General features: G+C 43.8%; 2 protein-coding genes across 5 annotated transcripts in view; one reads left to right on the plus strand and one right to left on the minus strand.

Annotated features, from left to right (window-relative positions):
- Positions 1–6,215, minus strand: part of dock2 (dedicator of cytokinesis 2) — a 111,724-nt gene extending 105,509 nt beyond the window's left edge. The window contains exons 1-10 of the mRNA XM_076291981.1: positions 6,068–6,215; positions 4,751–4,834; positions 3,780–3,820; positions 3,475–3,530; positions 3,276–3,372; positions 2,855–3,003; positions 2,365–2,500; positions 1,591–1,748; positions 1,202–1,283; positions 180–315 (exon numbers count right to left, since the gene is read on the minus strand). Coding sequence (XP_076148096.1) covers positions 180–315; positions 1,202–1,283; positions 1,591–1,748; positions 2,365–2,500; positions 2,855–3,003; positions 3,276–3,372; positions 3,475–3,530; positions 3,780–3,820; positions 4,751–4,834; positions 6,068–6,110 — 982 coding nt within the window. The 5' untranslated portion in view covers positions 6,111–6,215. The remainder of the gene's footprint in view (positions 1–179; positions 316–1,201; positions 1,284–1,590; positions 1,749–2,364; positions 2,501–2,854; positions 3,004–3,275; positions 3,373–3,474; positions 3,531–3,779; positions 3,821–4,750; positions 4,835–6,067) is intronic.
- A 3,554-nt stretch (positions 6,216–9,769) lies between these two features.
- On the plus strand, positions 9,770–24,216 carry hrh2a (histamine receptor H2a). 4 transcript variants are annotated; one of them, XR_012988296.1, is made up of 4 exons: positions 9,770–9,850; positions 21,028–22,737; positions 23,060–23,222; positions 23,323–24,216. XR_012988296.1 is itself a non-coding variant. In XM_076291984.1 (4 exons), the coding sequence occupies exons 2-4, from the start codon at positions 21,569–21,571 to the stop codon at positions 23,346–23,348; spliced, it is 1,287 nt and encodes a 428-aa protein (XP_076148099.1). In that variant the 5' UTR covers positions 9,770–9,850; positions 21,028–21,568; the 3' UTR covers positions 23,349–24,214. The 4 variants fall into 4 exon arrangements, 2 of the variants coding, with proteins under 2 accessions (XP_076148099.1, XP_076148098.1); XR_012988297.1 differs by having other exon boundaries at positions 23,090–23,222; positions 23,323–24,214; XM_076291984.1 differs by having other exon boundaries at positions 23,131–23,222; positions 23,323–24,214.
- The last annotated feature ends 918 nt before the right edge of the window (positions 24,217–25,134 follow it).

Consider the following 25,134-nt stretch of genomic DNA (forward strand, 5'->3'; position numbering starts at 1 on the left):
CTTTAACACAATTACAGTGAGGAAGTACGGGGCACCCCACTACAGACTCCTCATCTGTGTGTCTGGCCCACTGACAGCCCCGACTGCTTCACTAACTGGCTGACTGAAGCGATTCATCAGGAGGCCCCATCTCTAGTCTGACCGCTCCTCTGACCGCTAACGGCCCCACCGCTCCTCACCTGCCACTCCGCACGGCCGGCGCAGGCCCAGAGTGCACTTCTTTGAGTGGGTCTCCTTCAGGTCCATGCGGCCCACCCGCACGATCTGGCAGATGAGATAGATCTTCTCTCTGTTCAGGTCCTTGTTGCCCAGGTCCTGGAGGCACAACACAGCAGTGAGAGTGATACAGAATGAGAGAAAGAGAGAAAGAGAGTGAGAGAGAAAGAGAGAGAGAAAGAGAGATAGAGAGAGAAAGAGAGAGAAAAAGAGAGAGAATGAGAGAGAGAAAGAGAGAGAGAGAGAAAGAAAGAGAAAGAGAGAGAGAGAAAGAGAGAGAATGAGAGAGAGAGAGAGAAAGAGAGAGAGAGAAGTGAGGGAAAACCAAAGAGTCTGTGACAGGCTGCGTTATAAATGGAGAGAAATGGAGATATCGAGGCTATTTATAAAACTTTGCGCTGCCCAGATAATGTACTGCCTGTTTTCCCGGGCGCCGGAGACGAACTAGCATCTCTCGCAAAGCTGACTAAATTGCAGTGATTCATTCCATCCGAGCATATTAGGCAGAAAGTAAAGCCTAAAGGTGCTAGCTATTACAGGGAAGGAAACATATTATCAAGAACCCCACTTTTATGGGTGCACGCCTTGCAAAAACAGTGGAGTCTCAGGAACACCATCAATCTGATGGCAGTAGTCATTGCCAATTACTCTCTGATTACACTGGGTACACTGAAGGGGGTAATTGCAGTATACTGCCCTGCCTCCTGCACTCAGTCTAGATGCCTGGGACGTGTCTGAAAGGGTGATAAGACTGGGACATATTCATCACCTTAAGTGCGAAATTAGCCCCGTCATTAGTGAGGTGTTTATGGGGGAGATATTTGGAGAGTGGATTTGGGATTTCGAATGGCAGGCGGAGGCAGGAAAGGAAGAGATAGGAAAGGGATTTGACTGCAAACCAACTAGAGACTACTTCATTCCAACAACCCCCCCCCCCACACACACACACACACACACACACACACCACCTGAGTTGAGAACTTACAGTGAAGACGACCTTCAGGTTGTTTAGCATCTCAATGTCGGCAGGGAATCCTCCACTCCCCCAGCGCACAAGGTAGTTCTCACTGCAATCACAATATTACAACCTGTCTCACAATCCACTTCTCACTGAATATTTGGAGATTGGTAAACAGAAAGGGTAGAATGTTGATTGAACTGACATGAGTAGAAACTCATTAGTATAAACTGGAGCTAAGGTGGAGAGGACGCTATCCATCTTGGCAATGCCTGGCTTGATGAGTTATAAAACAGAGAATGAATCAATAGGAATGGGAGAGAGAGAAATCAAGAGAGAGAGAGAGAGGGAGGGAGGGAAGGGGAGAAAGAGAGAAAGAGAGAGAGAGGGAGAGAGAGAGGGTTAATCTGACAGACCTGATGATGGCCTGTTTCTGGGGGTCATAAAGGGACATAAAGAGCTCAGAGTCCTCTCCGATGCGGCACACAAAGTTACGGACGAAAACAAACAGGCTGTGAGTGGGGGACGACTGGATGCGTGCGGAGATTCCGGAATGATCCGTCTGGGTGTTAGACTAGAGGGAGAAAGAGCAAAAAAAACAAGAGAAAGAAAGAAAAGCAAATCAGGATGCGGAACGACTCGCTGAGCACTGCATGACCATTCAGCTAACTCATAACAGTAATGACATCCTTTTTCTGGTCTCACTTAAGGAAAAGAGTGAGCCCCCATGGAAATACGGCTTCAATTAAATTTGGCCCTGTTAAATGTGAGAGGAGATGATATACACGTTCATATCAGTGCAGCTTTAAAAATGAATGGTTTAATTAATGCTCTCCTATCTATCAAGCTCAGCTTTGCCTCTGTTCGCAATATTGAAATTTCATAGCCAGATGGAGCCCACTGACAAAAACAACAGCTTTAGAACTAATGCACAGCTTTTGTTCATCCAAAATGTAGAATATTTACATTTGTTTAAGCATGTACTGCATGTTTGTTTACGCATGTACTGTACTGCATGCACTCGTTGTGTTACAGTAAAATCAAGCATTAACTAGCAGCAAGTTACACAATTATTACATTAACTATAAGGTATAATTGCTTCTTTAAGACTATAAAGTCATTCATAAAGTAAATGGTCATGTTTGATGTGGTATGAATAAAGGAGACAGGGCCGTTGGTGGCTGTCTGACCTGCTCCTCTTTGATGCGCTCTGTAATCTTGCTGCAGGTATTCTCGTGGGCCCGGAACAGGCTGATGACGCTGGCTTGATCTGGGTCCAAAATGTTCCCATCGGCATCCCGGACCACAAGATCCAGCTCTAGGATCCTGGGAGAGAAATGGGGGTGGTGTTAAGGAAAGGGGAGAAAGTAATGTTAAACTGATCAACCATGGCTAATTGAGAATATATATTATATTCCTCTGTGCACAGGCTATACATCATCTCAAGCCAATTACAATGCAACAGAAAATAATCTGCATGATAATAAGGGCCATTGTGCACATTTTTCATCGATATAATTAACGTAACAGTACTGTAGGAGAAGCCAGTCCAAACTTTGTGGACTTCTGAGAGCACGATTCTTTTCGGATTGTTTCATTAGTTTTCGGCTGGTAGTATTCTCGAGCAGCACTATTACAGTGACTTAATGAGAGAGGAAATTGAACAGTTAAACGAGGTACCGGTTGCCATAGTCGATTTTGGAAGTGACTTTCTGCTTCAGTTCCTTGAACTCGTCGCTAGGCAACGTGCCCGATAGGAGCTGTGAACGCCATTCCATTAAGTCCCACATGAGTCTCTGGACCTGAGTAACACGCTGTTTCTTATTGGCCTGCGAAACACAAACAAAGACAATCTGTTTTGCCCTCGGTAGAGCGAAAAACACTTCCCCAGTGTATTTAAACACCAGACCACTTAGTCAGGATCAAACAAATAATGGTCATTAAGAGGCAGTCAACTGAGCAAAGGAAAAATAGGTGCCTTTGATTATTTGAGCCTATTGTTCAAGAGACCTTTTTGAAACAATTATTACATGCTGTTAACAATAATCAGGGATGCTAATTGAAAAAGGTTCCTATGATGGTGTGAGTCCAGGTCTCGTACCACAAACAGCTGTTTCCAGATGCTGCCCCACTCCCGCAGAGTGGTGGTCACCTCCTTCACCAGGGGCAGCTCTCCCGATAACACCACCTCTTCATCTCTGCAGGGGACACAGACTTTACATTAATGTGCCAGCAGTATTTTGTCATTTCATTAAATGAATACTGAAGATGGATGGATGGATGGATGGATGGATGCATACCCTCGTTTTTCAACAATGACTTCCTTCAGCTCAATAATGCTGGCAGGAAAGGCCCCCTATAGACATGACAAAGCAGAAGGCATCATGACAGTCAGATGTTAGCTTTGGGAGATCAAAGAGAGATGAGACCAATGGAAGGTAACGGGTTGATGCTATTTATGCATAACTATACTTTGTTCTTTTGATGATTCACTTGGCAATAAAAACACACAAAACGAACACTTTTCTTTGTAAGTGAATCCAAACTAAAATCTACCCACTGAGACCTACACGCAATGGCAAAGAGACAAAGAGACAGGCCTTACCTCCTTGGTCTTGTTCTTCACCAAATACCCCTTGTACCAGCCTGGAAAAGAAAAAGATCTTAACAATCCATTCATCCATCAATTTATTTGAAACTGACCTAACCCAGAGCCATTACCATTTATAATCAGGAGTACGCTGGCTCTCTGACACTTTTGAGGTAATCTGACATGCATCGTCATTCTTATGCAGTATATATATATATATATATATATATATATTTCTCCTATCTAAAAACATTGATCCAAAAGTGCCACATTTTGCCCAACCTCAGGCCCAATATTTTGAGAACATATTTTCTTTTTTTGTTTAAATCAACTGTAAACATACACTTTCCAAAAACAAAAAATGACAAAGGTGCTAAGATATGATATGACGAACTGGTTGAAAAACTGGACAAATGACAGACTGGTTGCCCCAGTGAACCTCACATCATAACCATATCTACTTACTGTAGTCAAGCTCAAGAAGATGCTCACCTCATGTTTCCCATGCTAGCTACTGAGGACATCTATGTGTCAGTGGACCGTCACACCGAACCAGTTTGAGTATTCACAGATCAGGACTGCATAGTGATCACAGCAGGCCTTCATCTCTTCTCTCTACGCATAGCAGCCCACCCTTTATGGACGTTTACCCTGATGAAGACACAACGCCTGGTGTTCCCTAGACTGGGTAAACGATTTTATTTCGCCCTGCAGCTCAGGCTGGAAACCTGTACATGTTTCTCTCCTGCTTCCATTACAATTTTGCGGGGACCAATCACAAACTGGCTTATCCACCTGGCACACCCGGATCGTTGGTCTGATTGGTTGAAGGACTATCAAATTGCGTACAGAGTCATTTGAACTGCCCGTTGATCACGCCTCTTGTGCAGTAGAAAATACAGAACAGATTCCCCAGACTAACGTTCAATCTTAAAAAACTGAGCTTGGTCTGGTGATAGCCAGACTAGGTGTTCCCAGCAGCCTACCTTCACAGGCCAGCTGAATGTGGACGGTGTCCCCCACCTCCAGGGAGAGCTGCTTCTCATGGTTGGCTGTGAAGTTCCACTTGACTGTGGAGGGGAGGAGCGGGGTGAGTTAGAGGAATAAGGTTCAGAAGTGGTCACAGATGTCTTGGCCACTAAAGGTCTTTCACGTAGGCCTATGCAGATGTATTGCAGAGCAGGTCCTGTATGGAATAGACGAGAGTGCTTGGCGGTTTCGGGGCAACACGGTTAGATATGTGTACCTCATTTTGAATGCCAGTGCTCTTTACTCCCCACCACTAAATATAGATGTGTCTTTCACTCCCTTTCTCATGCACACACACACACACACACACATGATGATGGTGTGAACGTATGAGTTTACTAACTCTTGTTACTTCCTCTCTGCAAGTCTCTGACTTCCTGTAACAGACCACGTAAACATGGAGAAAAGGAGAGGGGAGAGGGCAATCTGATGTGTCATGAGAAAAGAAACGTTTAAATTCAGCATGATTTTGCTTACCAGGGGATCAACACGTTTAGAAAATGTATAGAGAATATGCAGTTTGATCTAAATTAAAGCAGCACTCTGTGTTTACTAAGTTTAAAAAAAGCGAAGCTTTACTTCCTCTCTGACAGACCACAATGAACTGTCACCACCCACTATGAGAAAGCTAGGCTAGATCTTCAGTGCTCTAAAAATCGAATGAGTTTTGTCCAAATATAAAATATATCACTTTAACTATTTGCATTTAAACTCGTCTTGAATTTCCACTTGCTCAGCACACAGTTTGCAATGCACAGGCATCAACATATTTCACGCACATTAAAAGAACATCAGCCCAATTAAATATTTCCAGTTTTACTTCAGTGAGCGTGTGATTACAGTGTTTTTTTTTTGAGTCAAATAACTCAAAGAGTGTGGATTAAGCAGAATGCAATCTTATAATAAAGCCCATTTATGCAGACAAGAGCTTGAGAGTAGGGAGAGCAATAAGCAAGTCAGCATAGTCAAACGGCATTACTGCTCATTTTTAATCTCCACAATGTTTTTTAAGCTTTCTGTGTGAGCTTAGAACTGCAGCTCCAGTCTTATACTACCAGTAAAATCCTCTGTATGAACACAGCTGTTTTAAACTTTAACTGTTTGAAATGTTCGAAAGTGTTGTTTTGAGACCGTTGAATTACACCTGCCCACATCCTGTGTAACAGGAAGTTTAAACCCAAGGTTCCCCCAGGTCCAAAAGGCCCGGTTCTTTGCACGACACCACGCTAGTGTGCATTCTTGAAGACACTACCATGAAAAAAAAAACACCTTACCGACGCCATATCTCTCAGAGGTGGTCTGCGTCCAGGGAGCCATGGCTGACAGAGAAAAGCTTTTTTCCTCCCTCCCTTTCTTGCTGTCTCTCTCTCTCTCTCTCTCTCTCTCTCTCTGAGTCTTTCTCTCTCTTACTCTCTGAGTTCCGTGATACCTCTCACTTCTGTCTTTCTGTGTGACTGACAGCGAGTTGCGTTCCTCCCCTTCCTCTTCGCTGTCATGTTTTTGGACACTTCTCCACAGAGAGGTGCTTCACAGTGTTGTCAATCAAAACCTTACCCACATTTCTAGCATACATCACTCCATCCTCGAGCTTTAATTGTGGGACTAATTTATTATATTTGAAGATGTTAAATTATTGATACTATCTCTGACAGACAAGATAGACTCAGAAGTGAGCACATCATTAACAGAACCTGTTCAGAAGCGAGCCTCTGAACTACAGGCTATTTACAGCTCATCTCAGCTAATGGGAAAACCACTATGTTGCTGACCGATGGGATGAAAATCACATCGTCACACGTCAGACGACTTGCCATGTGCTCGCACTCCTTCTATCCACAAGGTGGCAGTGTTCACTGTATTACCTCACAGACTCTATGAGATGTGAAAACACTGATTTCTGTAACATTCAGCTGTCATTTCAGCTGGTTGCCTTTGACGTTATGAGCTGGTCAAATCATGTGAAACAATCAGAATGTTGGATGGTCACCCTATAGAGTCAACCTATTAACTATTCTTGAATCATGAAAGCAATCTATTTTCAACTTGACATCTGATATCATACTGTGTGTGTGTGTGTGTGTGTGTGTGTGTGTGTGTGTGTGTGTGTGTGTGTGTGAGTGTGAGTGTGAGTGTGAGTCTGAGAGAGAGAGAGGGAGGGAGAGAGAGACTGACACATAAATAGTTCTCAAAATTGAGCAAGTTGAGTCATAACAGATACAGATACCTTCATACAAAGGTTAAGGTCAGTTGGAAGTAATATCTTTTGTGTGTGTGGGTGTGAATGTGTGTGTGCGTGTGTATGGGTGAGAGAGAGAGAGAGAAAGAGAAAGAGAGGGAGAGAGAAACAGAGTGTGTGTGTGTGTGTGAGCCTGTGTAGTGTGTGTGTGTGTGTGTGCCTGTGTAGTGTGCAGAGCCGGACAGTAACGGAGTACATTTACTTGAGTACAGTACTTGAGTACTATTTTGAGGGATCTGTACTTTACTCGAGTATCATTTTTGGGGAGTACTCATGACTTTACTCAGTACAAGTACAAGTACATTTGAGAGGCAAATATTGTACTCTTTACTCCACTACATTTCTATCCATAACCATGAGTACCCGTTACTACTTCTAAAAAAAAAAGGAAAAAAGAAAAATCTCGGAAACCCTCAATTTGTTGTTTCCCTCTCAAAAGTGATTGGATTGTGCAGGCGCCACTGATTGGGACAGCCTATCAGCAATTACCTTCAGCTTTCCGCCAAAGTCAACTCCATGGTCAGATTTAGATAAGAGATAAAACCATGGACGAAACAATAGATGAAGACGCAACAGGTCCATCCCGGGAATGTGCCAACCTGTGGCCCCACCTCGCCAGACTATTTCAATTTTCTGAACAAGTTAATGATAGTTTTCGCTTTAAGTGTTTCAATTACAAAATAGTATTTTGTATTTGAAATACGTATTTTAAATACATGTATTAGAAATACTGCCCATCCCTGGGAACATGGTAAAAAGATGAAAATGACTTGATTTTACTTCAATTCATCTTACATTCTCCAAGGTATTAACATTAACATTTTTCATAACTCCATGTAGGACGTGTCTGTACATAACTGGAAGCACTGTGGCAGTAGTAATGCAATATTTAGAAAATGTAGGCTACTCTTGTACTCTTGATACTCAAATAGTAAGATATCTGACTGGTGTAAAATTTAGCAAAGGATATCTGTACTTTTACTCAAGTAATGAAGCTGTGTACTCTGTCCGCCTCTGGTAGTGTGTGTGTGTGTGTGTGTGAGTGTGTGCGTGTGTGTGTGTGTGTGTGTGCCTGTGTAGTGTGTGTGTGTGTGTGAGTGTGTGCGTGTGTGTGAATATATGCTTGCTTGAGTAGAGAGGGGAATAATGCATGTAAGTCTTTAGTGACTCAGACAGAAATTTGTTGCATCTGAGTGTGCAAGCGTGTGTGTGTCCAAGACCTGCTCTGTTTCTTTCCTTTCTGTGGTATGTGTGTGTGTGTGTGTGTGTGTGTGTGTGTGTGTGTGTGTAGTGCGTGTGCGTTCGTGTGCGTGCATGATGTGTGTGTGTGTGTGACTGTTTCCATGTTTGTAGTCACCTAATGACTTATTATCAGTAAATGTCCCGCACTGATAGCAGAACAAAGGCAGGTGCATAGCACAAGGAGAAAGGTGGGCGGGGCCAGACAGGAGTACGGAACTAAGACGGAAAAAGAAAAACAATGCAGCGAGGCATCTGGCATGTAGCAGGCTTCTACACGTCCAGGCCTTTAATGCTTCCCCAAATATTTAGAACCCTTTCGGGTGTGGACGTACGTGGACGATCAAAGCACCTGATTTCCAATTCTGGACCGTACCATAAATAGAAAAGTGCTTTTCAAAGCAGGTTTCGATGCTGAGCGATGATGTTAATACTGACTGCCCAAATAAACTCAATTCCATTTGGCCTGTGAGGACGTGTACCGTGTCATCACCATATTCACAGATTAGTCTACTGCAGCCATCTTGTTTTGGCAGTGCAATTGGACATGGACAGAATACAACTGTCTAAATATTCGGAAGAAAGACATGGGCTTCTGTTCATAATGCAGGACTGGTGCAGAGATTCTCCATTTATGCTGGACTCTGACCATATCCTGCCAAGCCAAGTGCACCAGAAATATGTAGACATTTAGATGATGGGGATACAGAGAGAGAAGACAGAGAGAGAGAGAGAGTGAGAGAGAGAGAGAGAGAGAGAGGGATGACCGGGAGACAAAGAACAGACTGTCACCACACCCTAGCATTAGGAGGTGGCCGTTACGAGAGAAAATGGCTGCCAAAAGAGCTCCATTTATCCGATTATCTGCCAGATGTGCTGACAGGTGAGGAGCTTCCCACAGATGAGAAAGAACATCCCCTTTCCCTTCCAAGCTTTCCCCTTCCAAAAAAGGATAATTGAAAAATTCTCTAGCATTACTCATGAAGTGTTTTTGCCTAACACTCGATCACAAAAGACCTTTGAGTATAAGAACAGAAATGTTCACACTTTATCATTTAGTTTTACAGTTCTTATCAAATTCTCCCAGTGGGTCTACTGTTTATATTGTGATTCAACTTGTGTACATAGCATTTGAATTATATTCTTTATATTACTCTGTTGACTTTACATTATTAGTGGCTCAGAAACATTTAGTTAAGAGAACTGAGAATGCGTGCTTCCGTATGTGTGTGTGTATGTGTGCATGGCAGACAGACAGTCACAGGCAGAAATAGTCAGAAAATAACAGAGGAAGAGAGAAAGAGAAAGAGAGAATGATAGAGAGATAATGAGAGAGAAAGAGTGAGACGGAGAGAGAGAGGGACGGTGAAAGAGGTGACTCACTCTTATCCACGTGACCATGGGGTCCTTACTCTCTTTTGCATGGTCACAACATAGGGGAGGAGAGAGAAAAATTGAGAGAGGGAGAGAGACGGAAAGAGAGAGCGAGGGGGGGTGATAGAGGGAGGGAAGGGGAAAGAGAGCGAGAGAGCGAGAGAGAGAGAGAAAGCAGGGCAGGAGAGAGGAGAGAGGGCCATCTAAGGTGAGTGAAACCTTGCTTTTTCTTTTCCCTCCAGCATACTTTCTCTTTTTCATACATTTACATCGTGAAAACGACTAACAACAACAAAAAAAAGCAATGCAAAATAGTTTTGCTTGCAACTGTTGAGCTCCACATAGAATTCCTATGGAGACTAAGCTCTTTACCCCGGAGTATTGAGCGTATTTATAAAACTCCAAAACAATAATAGGATTACATAAACAAGCAGATGAACTGTTCAGTTCACAGTACTGACAGTTCACTTCCTCTGTAATATTGATGATGGCTGTGATCCACAGTCGATACAGATAGTCTTCTTACTGTGGCAACTGACATTAAAGATACGGTTAGTAATTTTTGACATAAACTCATCCTCTTAATTTCCTATACCATCTGAAATTCAGTCTGTATGCTAGACTCTTCAATGAGCTTTGATAACGCTATTGTTTGGAATCTTAAATTATTTATTTTGTGAGTGAGCAGCGTTTTAAGAAAAGGTTCCCATAATGATGAATCCAGTTTTTTGGGGAAACGATAGGAGTTGACATCTCAGTGCACAGCTGCTCAAATGCAGAGAGACATAATTCAGCTGTGCAGTTTCCTGTTCTAACTGCTGCCGTGCTAGCAGACAGGCATGAGGTATACGCATACGTGAGATATGTGAGCTTTAGCATGCGTGCTGTGTGTGTGTGTGTGTGTGTGTGTGTGTACACTTGTGTGTGTGTGTGTGTGTGTGTGTGTGTGTGTGTACACTTGTGTGTGTGTGTGTGTGTGTGTGTACGCTTATGTCTCAGCAATTCTCACCCTATGTGTCAGTGTGTATGTATGTGTATGTGTGTGTTTCTAATTCTGTGTGTATGTGATTGTTTGTTAGTGTGTGTGTGTGTGTGTGTGTGTGTGTTTGTGTGTGTGTGTGTGTTTGTGTGTGTTGACACAAGTGCTGACTTCAGTCTAGCGGTGAGGGAATAATATTTATGGATACATAAGTGGTTGCAGTCCTCTGTAGAACATTAGATGCTGGTGTGGCTGGAGATGAGGGTTTACCTCTGATGAGGGACAGCAGCAGGGACTGTTGACTGAGGGTGGGTGCATATGACATCAAGTCAGTCTGTCACTGCTGAAAAGCAAAAACTGATAGATTGTAATGTTATGTGTGTGTGTGTGAGAGAGAGTGTGAGAGAGAGTGTGAGAGAGAAAGATAGCGAAAGAGAGAGAGAGAGAATTCCAAGATGGGTGAGATACAAGAAAGTATAGTATTGTAAGAAAAACAGCCCATCAGATATGAATTTAATGACTATTAATTTGCTGATCACATAAAATCAATGAGGAAAACAAGCCACAGTGCATTTCACAGTGCATCTGACAACACTATAACAACCCCTGGGGCATATTTCAGTTATATTATTTGAGCATATTCTTCACATGTGAACCTATCCTAATAAGGGGTCCATACTCCATAAGTATTGAGCTCTGATTGGTTAACATCTGTTCAGATGGTGTGCATTATTCTCCATAAATGGTATTCATTATACTTTCTCTTCTGGTAAAGTATGAATATATGCTTGCTTGAGTAGAGAGGGGAATAATGCATGTAAGTCTTTAGTGACTCAGACAGAAATTTGTTGCATCTGAGTGTGCAAGTGTGTGTGTGTCCAAGACCTGCTCTGTTTCTTTCCTTTCTGTGGTATGTGTGTGTGTGTGTGTGTGTGTGTGTGTGTGTGTGTGTTTATAGTGGTATGTGTGTGTGTCTGTATATATCTGTGTGTCTGTGTGGGTGCTCCTATGTGTGTGTGTGTGTGTGTGTGTGTGTGTGAGTGAGTGAGAGAGAGAGAGAGAGAGAGAGAGAGCATGTGTGTGTGTGTGTGTGTGTGTGTGTGTGTGTGTGAGCATGTGTGTGTGTGTGTGTGAGTGAGTGAGTGAGTGAGTGAGTGAGAGAGAGAGAGAGAGAGAGAGCATGTGTGTGTGTGTGTGTGTGTGTGTGTGTGTGTGTGTGTGTGTGTGAGCATGTGTGTATGTTGAGAGGGTTATCTGAAGGACTGCACTGCTCCAGGCTCTCAGTCACAGCTCATTAGCATGCCTTTGTGGCGCGCGACTCATTAGACAGAGACTGGGTGGTTACCCGGCAACCCAAACATCAGGGCCACCCTTATCAGACTACATTAGAGTACACAAACTCTCCACAAACAGGGACGGACACACAGGGACGGACACACTGTGATAGACAGAGAGAAAGAGAGAGACAGACAGACACAGAGAAAGAGAGAGAGAGAAACAGACAGAGCCACATTGTGATAGACAGAGAGAGAGATAGAGACACATACAGACAGAGAGACTGTAATAGAGAGAGAGAGAGACTGTGATAGAGAGAGAGAGAGACTGTGATAGAGAGAGAGAGAGAGAGCGCACAAGAGAGAGAGATAAGTCAAACTGTGATGGAAAGAGTGGGAGAGAGAGAATCAGACAGATAGAGACACTCAAACACAGATTAACTCATTGAGTGCCAAAAACGTAATATTACGTTTTTCCTTCCATTGCGTTGAGTGCCAAAAACGTAATATTACGTTTTTAGCTTTTTTTTTAAATTACGAAACTAGACACTCTAACACACCTTATATGTGTTTTTGGGAAATCTGTGATGAATGGAAATGAAATATATGACGATCGAAAACTCATGAAAACGCACAATCTGGACATTTTATCTGGACAGGCGTGTAGAAATACACGGTTTGCACCCTCTGAGAGCTTAAAGTCTCACCTTTTAAACGAGCCATTGTATATGTTCATAGCTATAACACAGAATATACTGTGGCTGTACAAATATCATCAACAATGGTCTAGATTGCTGGCACTCTAGGACAAAGCTTCCGAAAACAGCTTGGCATTCAATGAGTTAATGTCTCTTGTTTTTTCATGAATTGATTTGTTGTCCTTTGAATCAAAACAGTCAGGCTAACAAAGCAACTCTGAATTGAAATGAGAGACATTAATTGAATTGAATGTAGAGATAGAGACGGGGACAAACAGACTGCTATTTTATTTCACTTCCATGTTATTCTCAGCCATGTTATTTCATGTCCTATTTGATAAGAACTGCAGATGCAGTTTCACATGCAGATGCACTTGATAATGTTTGTTTGCATTTTACAGTAAATATGGGTAAAGTGGGTATATTCCATGATTTAGGGGCAGTAGGCGGGCTGTAGGCGACAGCTCCAATCTCGAGAGGCAGTTTTGACAAACTGCCAGTTTAGGTGGGGACAGTAGGGAGTACCTATCAAAGTACTTTTAGCCGTGACTAATTTTGTTCCCACCACTTGAAAATAAACTGAAAATTAACAAAAAGCCTCTTCATGGCGCTTAATTGGGCGGCGGTAGAGTAGTGGTTAAGAAGCTGGGCTAGCATGCAGTAACCCAAAACAGTTTTGGGTTCAATCCCTGGCTTTCAACGTTGTGCCCTTGAGCAAGGCACTTAACCCCAAGTTGCTCTGTTGTCTAAACATTCCCCAATGTAGTCCCTAGTAGTAGAAGTCACATTAGTATGTCACTTTGGATGAAAAGTGTCTGGTAAATTAATAAATGTAATGTAACATATTAGGGGCAATGGGTGCAAATTGTGTCAAAATACACACACCTTCTTCTCTGTTGAATTGCTGCGGAGTACCCATTACACAGGGCTCAAGATACGCTCACCAGTGATATTACCAGCTAGTTACTGTGATAAACGGTTCACATGAAAATGTTGAATTTACATGAAATGTAATCATATTCAGCACACAGCTCTGCACACCCATTAGTCTTGTCTTACGAACTGTTCACTCAACACATGGCAAGCTGTAGATCAGAATAACCAGCAGACCTTACCGAATAGGAGGACATAAAGCATGCCTCTGTACGCCATTACCAAGTAATCTGGTTTTGAAATTGCAGCAAATTTCTACATGGTCTCCAACTTTGAGCTGAAATTCTAATGTAATAGCACCCAAAGATCAACTGTGATGCACATATGAAAGCACAACTTACTTCGGGGCACAAATGCAGAAAAGTATAAGGCACATTCTTCATCCAATGGTTCAGTGGCAAGACTTCAGAGAATAAAACTATTGATTATAAATATTTATGTCAGTGCATATAGACCCTTTCAACAATAAAAACAAAAACAATGCTTGAACGTTCTATTTGGGCCCCAATCTACTTCCTCTGCATTAAGATAACATATGGAATGTTAAAACGGAAGCCTTGTGGGGCCAACTATGATGCTGATAATGGAACTTTCTTGAAAGGGTTTATATTTGTGTAAATGCCTAAGCCATAGAGTACCCCACCATCAAGAGTCTGATATTGCCAGATACACAAATATGAACAGATATTTATATCTGTTCATATTGCATGGCATGCATATGGCATGCTTGAATGACTGCAAATACAAAAATAATGCAAATTACAAAATACAAAAATAATGCAAATTATAATGCAAATATATTTCCCCTTGATATAAAGCAGTGGTTCTCAACCTTTTTTGAGCAAACGCCCCCCTGACCTTACTTTGATCCTCTGGCGCCCCCCACACACACACACACACAATTAAAAAAATAAAAAAAATCACCCCTGGGTGGGTGGGCTATTAGGCCACTCACACTCATGCTATATTGCTTAAATAAAAAAACGAGCCCATTTCTGTGCTGTTTTGGTTTCTTCTGGAATATTAGAAAATGTCCCTAAGCAATAGGAGACTGGTTGGGTAAAAAAAAAACACTACCACATCAGCATTGGTTGTAATGATTTTTTTTACATTAAATGTAGGCAACAAGACGTGTCATTTTATCATGGACAAAAATCAAGTGCACATCACGTGAACAACATATGCACCGTAACAATCCAACGGATTAGCAACGGTCTTTTCGTGGAGACTACGCTCAGAGCAGCTGCAGAACAACAGCGAGCGGAAAACGGGATATAGAGATGACGATAGCTGGGGCTGGGGAACGTGAGTCCGGGCGTGTGCAGGCCCGAACTGCACTGTATGACCACTGAGCATAGATAAACAGTAAAATGTAGCTGGGACGGTAGAGGGGTTAGAAACCCATGAATGAAAATAGCCTATTTATTTCAGGTAGCCTATTTTTGCACCAAAAATATGTGAAAACCATGAAAGTTTAAAATGTAAAAAACAAAACAAAAAAACTCTCACGTTCCCAGCGCCCCCCTAGGTAGTACGAACGCCCCCCAGGGGGCGGTACCGCCCCTGTTGAGAAACCCTAATATAAAGGCTGACATAAGACATAATGCAAATAGTGTCACATTATGTATCAAACTATAGTATAGATGGCCATTACAATGACCAAGATAAGAGCTTAAAAGTACACATGGTAAAATTACACTGTAAAATAAATATTGGCTACCATGAGTCTTTGAAACTCTGAGTTGGTACCTCTATGTGTCTCAATAACTGATATCATAAATGATCTAACGCCCTCACCACCTTGGTGTATAAGCCAACTGGGTGCTAAATGAGCATCAAAATAAACGTTGCGAATAAAGGATAGCACTCTCAGTTATTTTTTTACGTTTTTTTTAATCGGCCCACAGACGTTTCGGGGAAAGGACGCCCTTCTTCAGCGTGATTACGGTGATTATGGCGATTATGGCATCATGCTGAATAAGGGCGTCTTGCCCGAAATGTCTGTAGGCTGATAAAAAAAGCCTCAAAAAAAGAAATGAATGACTGATATCAGTTATTTCCACTCATTTTAGCTTGTTTTTTTGCTTTACACAACCGCAGTAGGCTTAAAAATTCGGTGCATTTGTATAAGCTACACAGCACAGGCACAGACATCATAGTGAGAAGTAACGTCTAAAGTAAAGTGTCTACATTATGTTGGTGGATGGTTGGATGAAATGTGACAATTCTGCACAGACATTTCAAGCCATGCCCTTCTGAAACAGCAGGGAGGAATAAACTGCTGGGTCACACTTCCATATCTCAGGGTCATACACACACACACACACACACACACACACACACACAGTAACCCAAAGACACTGAGGGGACACATTTCAATAAGAGAGAGAGAGTTCACCGGAGCGACAAAGATGTGGAATTTAAGTATTTTTTTATTATTTAAGGTGTCAACATAAGGACTAACGTTTCGACGTGTGCCACGTCTTCATCAGAGTCAAGTATGACGTGGCACACGTCGAAACGTTAGTCCTTATGTTGACACCTTAAATAATAAAAAAAATACTTAAATTCCACATCTTTGTCGCTCCGGTGAACTCTCTCTCTCTTACTGGATTCGGTCCTCTCCCGTCGATGCGCTAGATGTGACCCGCAGTAGCGCGGAGGTACATTTGTTTTCTATGGGACACATTTCAACTTTACATTACATACATACAATACATTTATTCATTAAGGAGACACTTTTATCCAAAGTGACTTGCAAATGTCAATTAGAGCAACTTGGGGTTAAGTGCCTTGCTCAAGGGCACAAAGATGGAAGCCGGAATTGAACCCATAACTTTTCAGGTTACTGCAGGGCAACTCTGCAGTAATACTTTAATGTTTAAAATATTGTTTGATGATTGTATCTTTACCAGGAAGGTGAAGACAATATAGCGTAGACACAGACTAAACCCTAACTACCCTTAACATTTACTGAACAAACAGAAATGGAAAATACACTGAGACCGCTTACCTTAAACTTGCTATAAAAAAAAGGGGAGCCAAATCCATAGAGACGGTAATGGAGGAAGAACATCCATCCCTTGTGATAAGTGTCAGTCCAAGTGTGAGTATAAATAGGCCACAATCAGCTTTCATGTGTCTTGTGTCAAGGTTGTGGTGTCCTGGAATAGCTTTACAAAAGTTTGATTTATAATTCAATCACTCCTGAGATAAGCACAGCGATACATCATCCTTCAATCACACACACACACTCTCTCTCTCTCTCTCTCTCTCTCTCTCTCTCTCTCTCTCTCTCTCTCTCTCTCTCTCACACACACACACACACAACTTTCATGTTACAAATTCCATCTACAAACACACACACACACACACACACACACACACACACAGCAACTAACAACCAATCTAACATAAACATTCCCTGGCTGATTGCACATCTGATAAATGATCTGATCCCAGACATTTATGAGAAATGATTATTGGCAATATTAACTGGAAACTTTTCAGAAGCCTTTCCCATCTGCACAAAACCAACAAGGAACAAATTAACAAATGGTCTATATTCTCTAGAAGTAGTCCATAGGTCATAGTATGGACAACTCACTAGTCACTGTCCAGTTTTTAGAGACAGAAAATTCTTCAGAAATACTCATAAATGTCACTTCTAACTAAAAGCACTTCCACCCACCCACCTCCCAAACCATTTTAATCTGTGTTTGTGTGTATGTGTGTGTCAGTGAGTATCTGTCTGTGTGTGTGTGTGTGTGTGTGTGTGTGTGTGTGTGTGTGTGTGTGTGTGTGTGTGTTGGCATACAAGTGAGTAATTGTTTCAAGTTTAATCGGTGTGTGTGTGTGTGTGTGTTTGTGTGTGTGTGTGTGTGTGTGTGTGTGTGTGTGTGTGTGTTGACTGTGACTGTGTAAACATATGCCATTTGTTATTAATTTGGTGTATGAGGAACAGAATGGAATAGAGTTCTAAAACGTTTCAAAACATGGCCAGCAGGTCATTGAGTGTAAGTGACAGTGTGTACATATTGTATGTGCATATGTGCAGTCTCTCTCTTTCTCGCTCTCTTTCTTTCTTTCTTTCTTTCTCTCTTTCTCACAAACACACACACACACACACACACACACACACACTTAATGGGCATACATGTGTGATACTCTGATATAGTGTATTTCATTCATACATTATATACCATCATCATCCAGAACAGTTCAAACAAGATAATACAACCGTAACGTGGACCAGAAAGATCCTCTCTCTTGTCCAGTGCATCTGTCTTCAGTACACTCATGAGCTCAGCACGCACTCATTTATTCTGTCATGCGGGTAGACACGAGCGTTCAGAATAGTGCACACTTCCTCTGTCTCGTTTTATTTCGATTCCAAAAAGCCTTCCTGTTTATCTGTCTGTCTGTCTGTCTGTCTGTCTGTCTGTCTTTGTTTCATCTGCCTCATCGCTCTCTATTGTGTGTGTCCAGTGCAGTGTCCAGTGTAGTGCTGTTCCCTGTGCTTATCTAAAGTGGTTTATGGCCGCAGTTTCTTTGTCTCTCGGTGTTTACACGTGTATACGTAAATACAGACACACACAAACCAATTTGTTTCTCATCCAAGTGTGCATTATCGCATGAACACTCATTATTTGCATACATTCACATACACTCAAATATATTTATGCGCGCGCACAGACACACACACACACACACACACACACACACACACAGATATAATCACATTCATACACACATACATGAAAGCATAAACTCACATACTCACACACCCACAGATATCTTCACATGCATTCACAAAAGCACACACTCATACTCACACACACACACACACACACACACACACACACACACACACACACACACACACACACACACACACACACACACATACACACACACACACACACACACAGCAACTAACAACCACACTCATACACACACACACACACACTCACACAAAGAGTATTGTACACATTGTCAAACAAAAATGGCCTCTTGGCTCCATTCTGTCATCCCTTTCCATATCTGGGCAGACCCCCTGCTCTCTGCTTGCCCTACATGGATCCCCACACACTCACTGCGGCTTGGCCCAGATCACTTTCCCATCCTCTGTGTGTGTGTGTGTGTGTGTGTGTGTGTGTGTGTGTGTGTGTGTGTGTGTGTGTATGTATGTGTGTGTGCATGTGTGTGTGTGAGAGAGAGAGTGTGTGTGTGTGTACAGTATGTGAGTGATTGAGTGAGAGCTTGAAAAATAAAAACATGTGGCTGGCTTTGGCCTAGTTAACATGCATGTATTCATAAGAATAGTCACATAGTCACATATCTATTAAAGGAACACCAGGCAACGTTTTCGTGTTAATTAATCATCTTCGTAAGTCGGTATATGGTTAAATGACTCATTACGGGGCGAATGAAGGCTCTCTCGCCCGCCCCTACTGCCTGTAGGAAGAATATCCCACTTGCAAGTTCGGTGTATCCTACCCGCCGACCGAAGCAGGATCAGTTTACAGCACAGAGGCAGGCTAATGAAACGCTAGAGATTGTTGCAAACGTGTGTATAATGGCAGAGCCGGCGAAGAAGCAGCGAAAACCCTTGACGGAAGACGCAAAGAAAAGGAAAAGAGCTTCAGACCGAGCGAGGGGGAGTTTCATAGAGAAAAAGCATCAGGCTTGCCTGGTGTCCCTTTAAGTGCTGATTCATTAGACTTCATATTTGTAGAGATAGATGTGTCTGTCTGTGAGGATGAGAGTGGGGAGTGGGGATGAGCATCGTTACATCACACAAACGTGAACATTACAGCCTGTGGGATTGGTTCCGATGATACTGCCTTTGATGCTACGGCTAAAACGCATAGTGACCATCGTTCAGCTGAGCCAAGGCCAACATACCACAATGGTGTCATTACAATCACAGAGTCCATAAATAGAGTGGCACAGGCCTGGCAATAATACTAGTGACATTATTTTGTAGAATCCATAGGTTCCATTGTCTAATCATGTGGTGAAGAGTATTTAAATACTGTCTGAAATGCAGTAGATTGTGGTCTCATGAAGATAAGTTGCTAGTGATGCCATACAAAAATTTTGTTTTGTTGAATTAGCTTGAGTTATTAAATGTCACTAAAGTGCTGTGGCAAACATCTGTTCACCAGATTCAGATGAATCATGGAAATACCAGTACAACTGAGCCCTAAAGGGCAATGCCCGCAATGTTAAACAGAATTTGTGTGTGTGTGTGAGTGTGTATGTGTGTGTGTGTGTGTGTGTGTGTGTGTGTGTGTGTGCTCTTGCAGGTTTAGGGAAAAAGTTTTCCAGGTATGAATGTCAAAGGTGTTGAAATGGTACCTATAAACTTGTACGCCTCACAAAACCCACCATCCCATGAAAATGTTGAAGCAATTGATGACTTTTGTATGAGGTCAGATACCTCATTTGTTCATTTGTTCAGCTCACGTTCTACAGTAGCTTCCTCCTTTCAAGTCTTATCTGCGGTCCACAATGATCACTTTATGAGAACCGAAAAGGGGAACCTTCATCAGATAGCCATGGGAAGGGTCATGGGAAGTTTGTGTTCCTCCTGTTCTTCACCTCAAGTTGAGTGAGAACTAACTAGAGAAAAATTATTTGGTTTTGATTCTCTTTAACTGTGACCCCGCTTGAACGTGTAAGATTGAGTTCACCTTAGTCAGAGCTTGGTCATCTGACACTACTTGCTAAACTGAACCAACAGATAAAATGCATTTTTCTAGTATGGGCTGGCAGACAAAATGTCTCTTTCTAGAATGTCACAAGCAAATGTCGACTCTGCAAAGATGATATTGAGCATGTTTGTTTTGCGAATTGTTGAATTGCATGCGAAGACTTCCTTCTTTGAGCACCCCTCCCCCCTCCCCCTTTCTCTGATAAGAGGGCCATGATTGGTGGTGTGGGTGATAAGTGGGTCTGATTGGCTGACACAGGAGATAAGGCTGAGCACATAGAGCGCTCGCTGTGCTCGGTCTTGTTACCTGGAGCTTTTCCCAAACATCCATTTCAGTCTGAAGTAGCGCACACATAAATAGCCCCACCGACGTACATGCAGGCCGACACACAGACACGCACTGGCACAGGCACACTCACATTCCAGTGTTCAAAGAACAGCAAACTATTATGACTAAATGACTAATCTCTTGCTGATCACAGGAAAGCATTTCGTAATCAAGGCCTGGATACAGATGATCTAAAGCTCCTCCTTAAGCTGCATTAAGTTGTATAGAACTTTTATCAGTTGTGTACATATGACCCATTTCTTCTAAAGGATATACAGTAAATGCAAATTAAGCAAATTATACAAATTATTTGATCTGACTTGCCATAGGCTGAGGATTTGAGAAGGGAATGGCACTTTTCGGAGGGGCTTAAAAGCCACTGTGACCTTAGCTGTCTCACCACTAAAGAAAGCTGTAGGACTGATTTCTTACCTATTTCTGTGATGTCTCTTCAGGTTCGACTGGTGCAGTGAGAGTCCATCACCAGAAGAGGGAGCCCCACTCCAATCTTTCAGCCAGGAGAGGAAGTCCCCAGCACCCACTGGCTCTGTGTGAGACTCTTTCCAAGTCATGGCGGCTACATTATAGTCCACTCATCACTAAAAAGACAGGACAGTGTCCGACAGACACAAACCCAGTGCAAGCTCTTTAAACACCTGATCATGTAGGCTGTCCTGCTGTTGGCTGGAGGATGGGCAACAGTATTCCATTCCTTCTTCTGACCTGCAGAGAGGAAATATAAAAGTGTAACTCCTCCACACGCGAACAAATCCAACACTTGCACGAGTCTTCTCGATATTTACAGTATGACTCTCTCCTCTGATCTCTGAACACTCACACCTTAAAGACACACATACTGTATATACTCATGAGAATACATACAAATGCAAACTTATAAGTGAATCATAAAGGTACATACACACACACAAAAAAACACACACACACACACAAACACACACACACGCACACACTTCCTCACTCCTGTGTCCCAGAAGCATGCTAACCCTCATCCTGCTGGGCACAGTCCTGGCCCTGCTCATTGTGCTGACCGTGTGCGGCAACGTGCTGGTGTGCCTGGCCGTGTGCACCACGCGCCGCCTCCGCTGCGTCACCAACTGCTTCATCGTCTCGCTGGCCGTCACCGACCTGCTGCTGGGCGCGCTGGTGCTCCCGTTCTCCGCGCTGCTGGAGGTGCGTCAGGGCGCCTGGCCGCTGGGCGCCGCCTTCTGCAACGTCTACGTCTCGCTGGACGTCATGCTGAGCACGGCGTCCATCCTCAACCTGCTGGCCATCAGCATGGACCGCTACCTGGCCGTGACGGCGCCGCTGCGCTACGCGGCGCTGCTGAGGCCGGCGCGCGTCGGCGTGGCGCTGGCCCTCATCTGGCTGGTCTCCGTGTGCCTCTCCTTCGTGCCCATCCACATGGGCTGGAACACGAGGGACGGCACCGTCCAGAACGTGGGCGCGGCGGACGACGACGACGCAGACGCCGCGAGCGCCGGCACGTGCAAGTTCGACCTGAACGCCACGTACGCCGTGGTGGACGCGCTGTTCACCTTCTACCTGCCGCTGCTGGCCATGTGCTGGAGCTACTGCCGCGTGTTCCGCATCGCGCGGGCGCAGGCGCGCCGCATCGTGGCCACGCGGCGCGCCGGAGGCTGCAGCAGCACGCCGGCCGGCCACTGGGGGGTGCTGGCGGTGGCCGTGCGCGAGAACAAGGCCACGGTGACGCTGGCGGCGGTGGTGGGCGCGTTCATCGTCTGCTGGACGCCGTACTTCACCTACTTCACCGTCATGGGCCTGCTGCAGAAGGACATGCGCGACACCGCCTACTCGGTGGTGCTGTGGCTCGGCTACACCAACTCGGCGCTCAACCCCTTCCTGTACGCCGCGCTCAACCGGGACTTCCGCTCGGCCTACGGGCGGCTCCTGTACTGCCCGAGGCTCAAGCCCGTGCAGCTGGACTCGAACGTGGGAGCAGGAGAGGGGAGAAGCTGGGAGGATGGCCCAGTGACTGGACTCAAGCATTGCTTCAGCAGGGCAGGGTCCGTGCCCGGAGCTATGGTCATGATGCAGGATTTGAATGGGAGCGACGGGCCACCCCTGGGTAATGGCAATCCACTGATGATGGACACAGAGGTCACTGACGGCAATAACACATTAAGGTGAGAAATGGTGGTGGGGGTGGTGGTGGGGTGAGTGTCTCTGGGTTAAGTTCCTTATCTGCGTCCTTCTCCAAGACTTCAAAGGCATTACAGGCGTGTTGTCAGTGGAGGACAAAATTCATGCGATATGCTCTCAGGACTTGCTGGAAAGGTCTTTCTCCCTTACACAGTATTTATAAATGCCTGACGGGTCAATTAACACAGCTTACTGTATAAACAGCAGTCATTGGACTGATGCGTTGAACTAAGGCTCAAAGGCAAAGGCTGTTACAGTGATCCATAGATACAGTGAGTACTGATGCTGGTACCACATTATCTCTAGTGTATCTGTGCTGCTGTCCATGACTTCCAGACACCCGTAGCTCACGGTGACCTATTTCCTGCTGACCCCAGCTTGACGCCCGGCCATTGGACCCGGTCCACATCTTCACCCGGCCACCCGGAGGGTGACACCAAGCAAGACAAGTGCTTGAGATGGCTGGCAGGTGAGATTTGTTCAGCGAGATTCATTTAGTGCACTGTTTGATATTGTCTTAAAGTGATGTCTAACATGTTCTTCGTCTGGACTCAATGGAGTCTTCTCAGAACCCCCACAGGGGCAGAGAGGTTGAGGACCAGAACGTTCTGTCCAGCCAGCTGCTCAACCAATCACTGGCGGTGTCGCACAGGGACAACAGAGGACATGCTGCGCAGAGGGTCAAGGAAATGTTCAAGCCATAAAGCAATCAGCAGCAACTAAGCTTTCCCCTCAAATGACATTCCTACTTGTGTTATCACTTGAACTCAAACGAGCCGTGTTGTACAACCCCTTGAATTCTTTTTTCCATGAGTGGCTCTTGACTCAAACACTGTGATAATGAACCTTTGCCTTATTCAGGACAGGTGTGTTGAATTTGACCATGCACCCCATCTGCCCCCTACTGGTCAAAATCTTTTTTTTTTTTTTTTTAATTATGAGAAGGAAGAAGAAACAAAATGGCAGCTTGCTTGCAGTATATTTGTGGGGTGCACGAGGACAGTATTAAATATAATTTCTATCAAAAATCGAAAAGCAATGAGTATTTCAGTGTTTCTCTGCTAACAATACTCACACACTCTAAACCACATCTTTTCTCAAAGTTCTTTTTTCTTTGCGATTGCAGTGCGGTGCAATACGCCACCGCGCTGTGTTGCAATATCTTTCCTCTCTGTCATATCCAACCATTCAACACATTTCTCAGGCCTTCTGCTCTCCTCTCTTTCTCTTTCCCTCGCTCTTTGTCAGCTGGGCACACTGACCCTCGGTACATTAAAACCATTCATCACTGCCTCTTTACCGTCAAATTATCAGCCACTAGCCACTGAATACACACAAGTAAATGCTCTCAAACAGCGACACACTCACTCTGTCCCCAGCTCCCCCTGTGACTTGTTTTTTTGTCTGCGTCTGCCACACACACACACACACACACACACACACACACACACACACACACACACACACACACACACACACACACACAGACACACACACACACACATAACACACACACACACACACACCAGCTCTTCAATAACACACAAATTTCATAGGCTCTTCATGAGCGATCCATCATCTTGGACTGTCATCAGGAAATAAGAGGAGAGATAACACAAGAATAGACACACACACGCGACACTCACACTCAGACACACACACACACACACACACCACTCAGACTCTGACACAGTTACACACACACACACACACACACACACACACACACACACACACCTCATCAATCAAAAGTATGATGACCTCAGTAGAGGCCTTGGCAAGAGGAGGAGAGAACAGAGGAAGAGGACTGACTTGAGGAGAAGGTGAGCGGAGATCATCATCATCCTCATCCTCATCATCTTCATCATCATCTTCTTTTCCTTCTTCTTCCTCCCCCAGTACAGTCCATTCCAACCTCTGACACATTATCAAACGAATGCTGTGGACAAGACCAGACAAGACCAGGAGGAGAGAGTGGGCCAGAGCCCATGCTTAGCTGATAAAGAGTGGAGAATTAAGCACTATGATATGGAGAGGGAGGGCACAGTTAACGGGGCAAGAGTGGAGAATTAAGCACTATGATATGGAGAGGGAGGGCACAGTTAACAGGGGCAAGAAGATCATTAGTCATCCTTCATGGGAAAAAAAAGTCATAATAAAAAACCTAATGAGTTAATGTAATTTGGAGAGAGGAATGGCTTGAGGGGTGGTGAGAGACTAAATGAATGAAATAAATAAATAAATAAATAAAATCGAGGGAGAAGGAAGTGGAAGAATGGGTATGAAGACAAAGGGAGTAAAGAGTGGAAATTAAAAACATAGCCAATAATAAAGAATGAGCCGAATAAGGCACACAAGATGGCATAGGTTATGAAGAGACA

The sequence above is a fragment of the Alosa pseudoharengus genome, unplaced genomic scaffold, assembly GCF_046254945.1.
Source record: "Alosa pseudoharengus isolate Yale_2024_CS ecotype anadromous, Long Island Sound unplaced genomic scaffold, YU_APseudo_1.1 YU_APseudo_1.1_scf_19, whole genome shotgun sequence".
Taxonomy (NCBI): Eukaryota; Metazoa; Chordata; class Actinopteri; order Clupeiformes; family Clupeidae; genus Alosa; species Alosa pseudoharengus.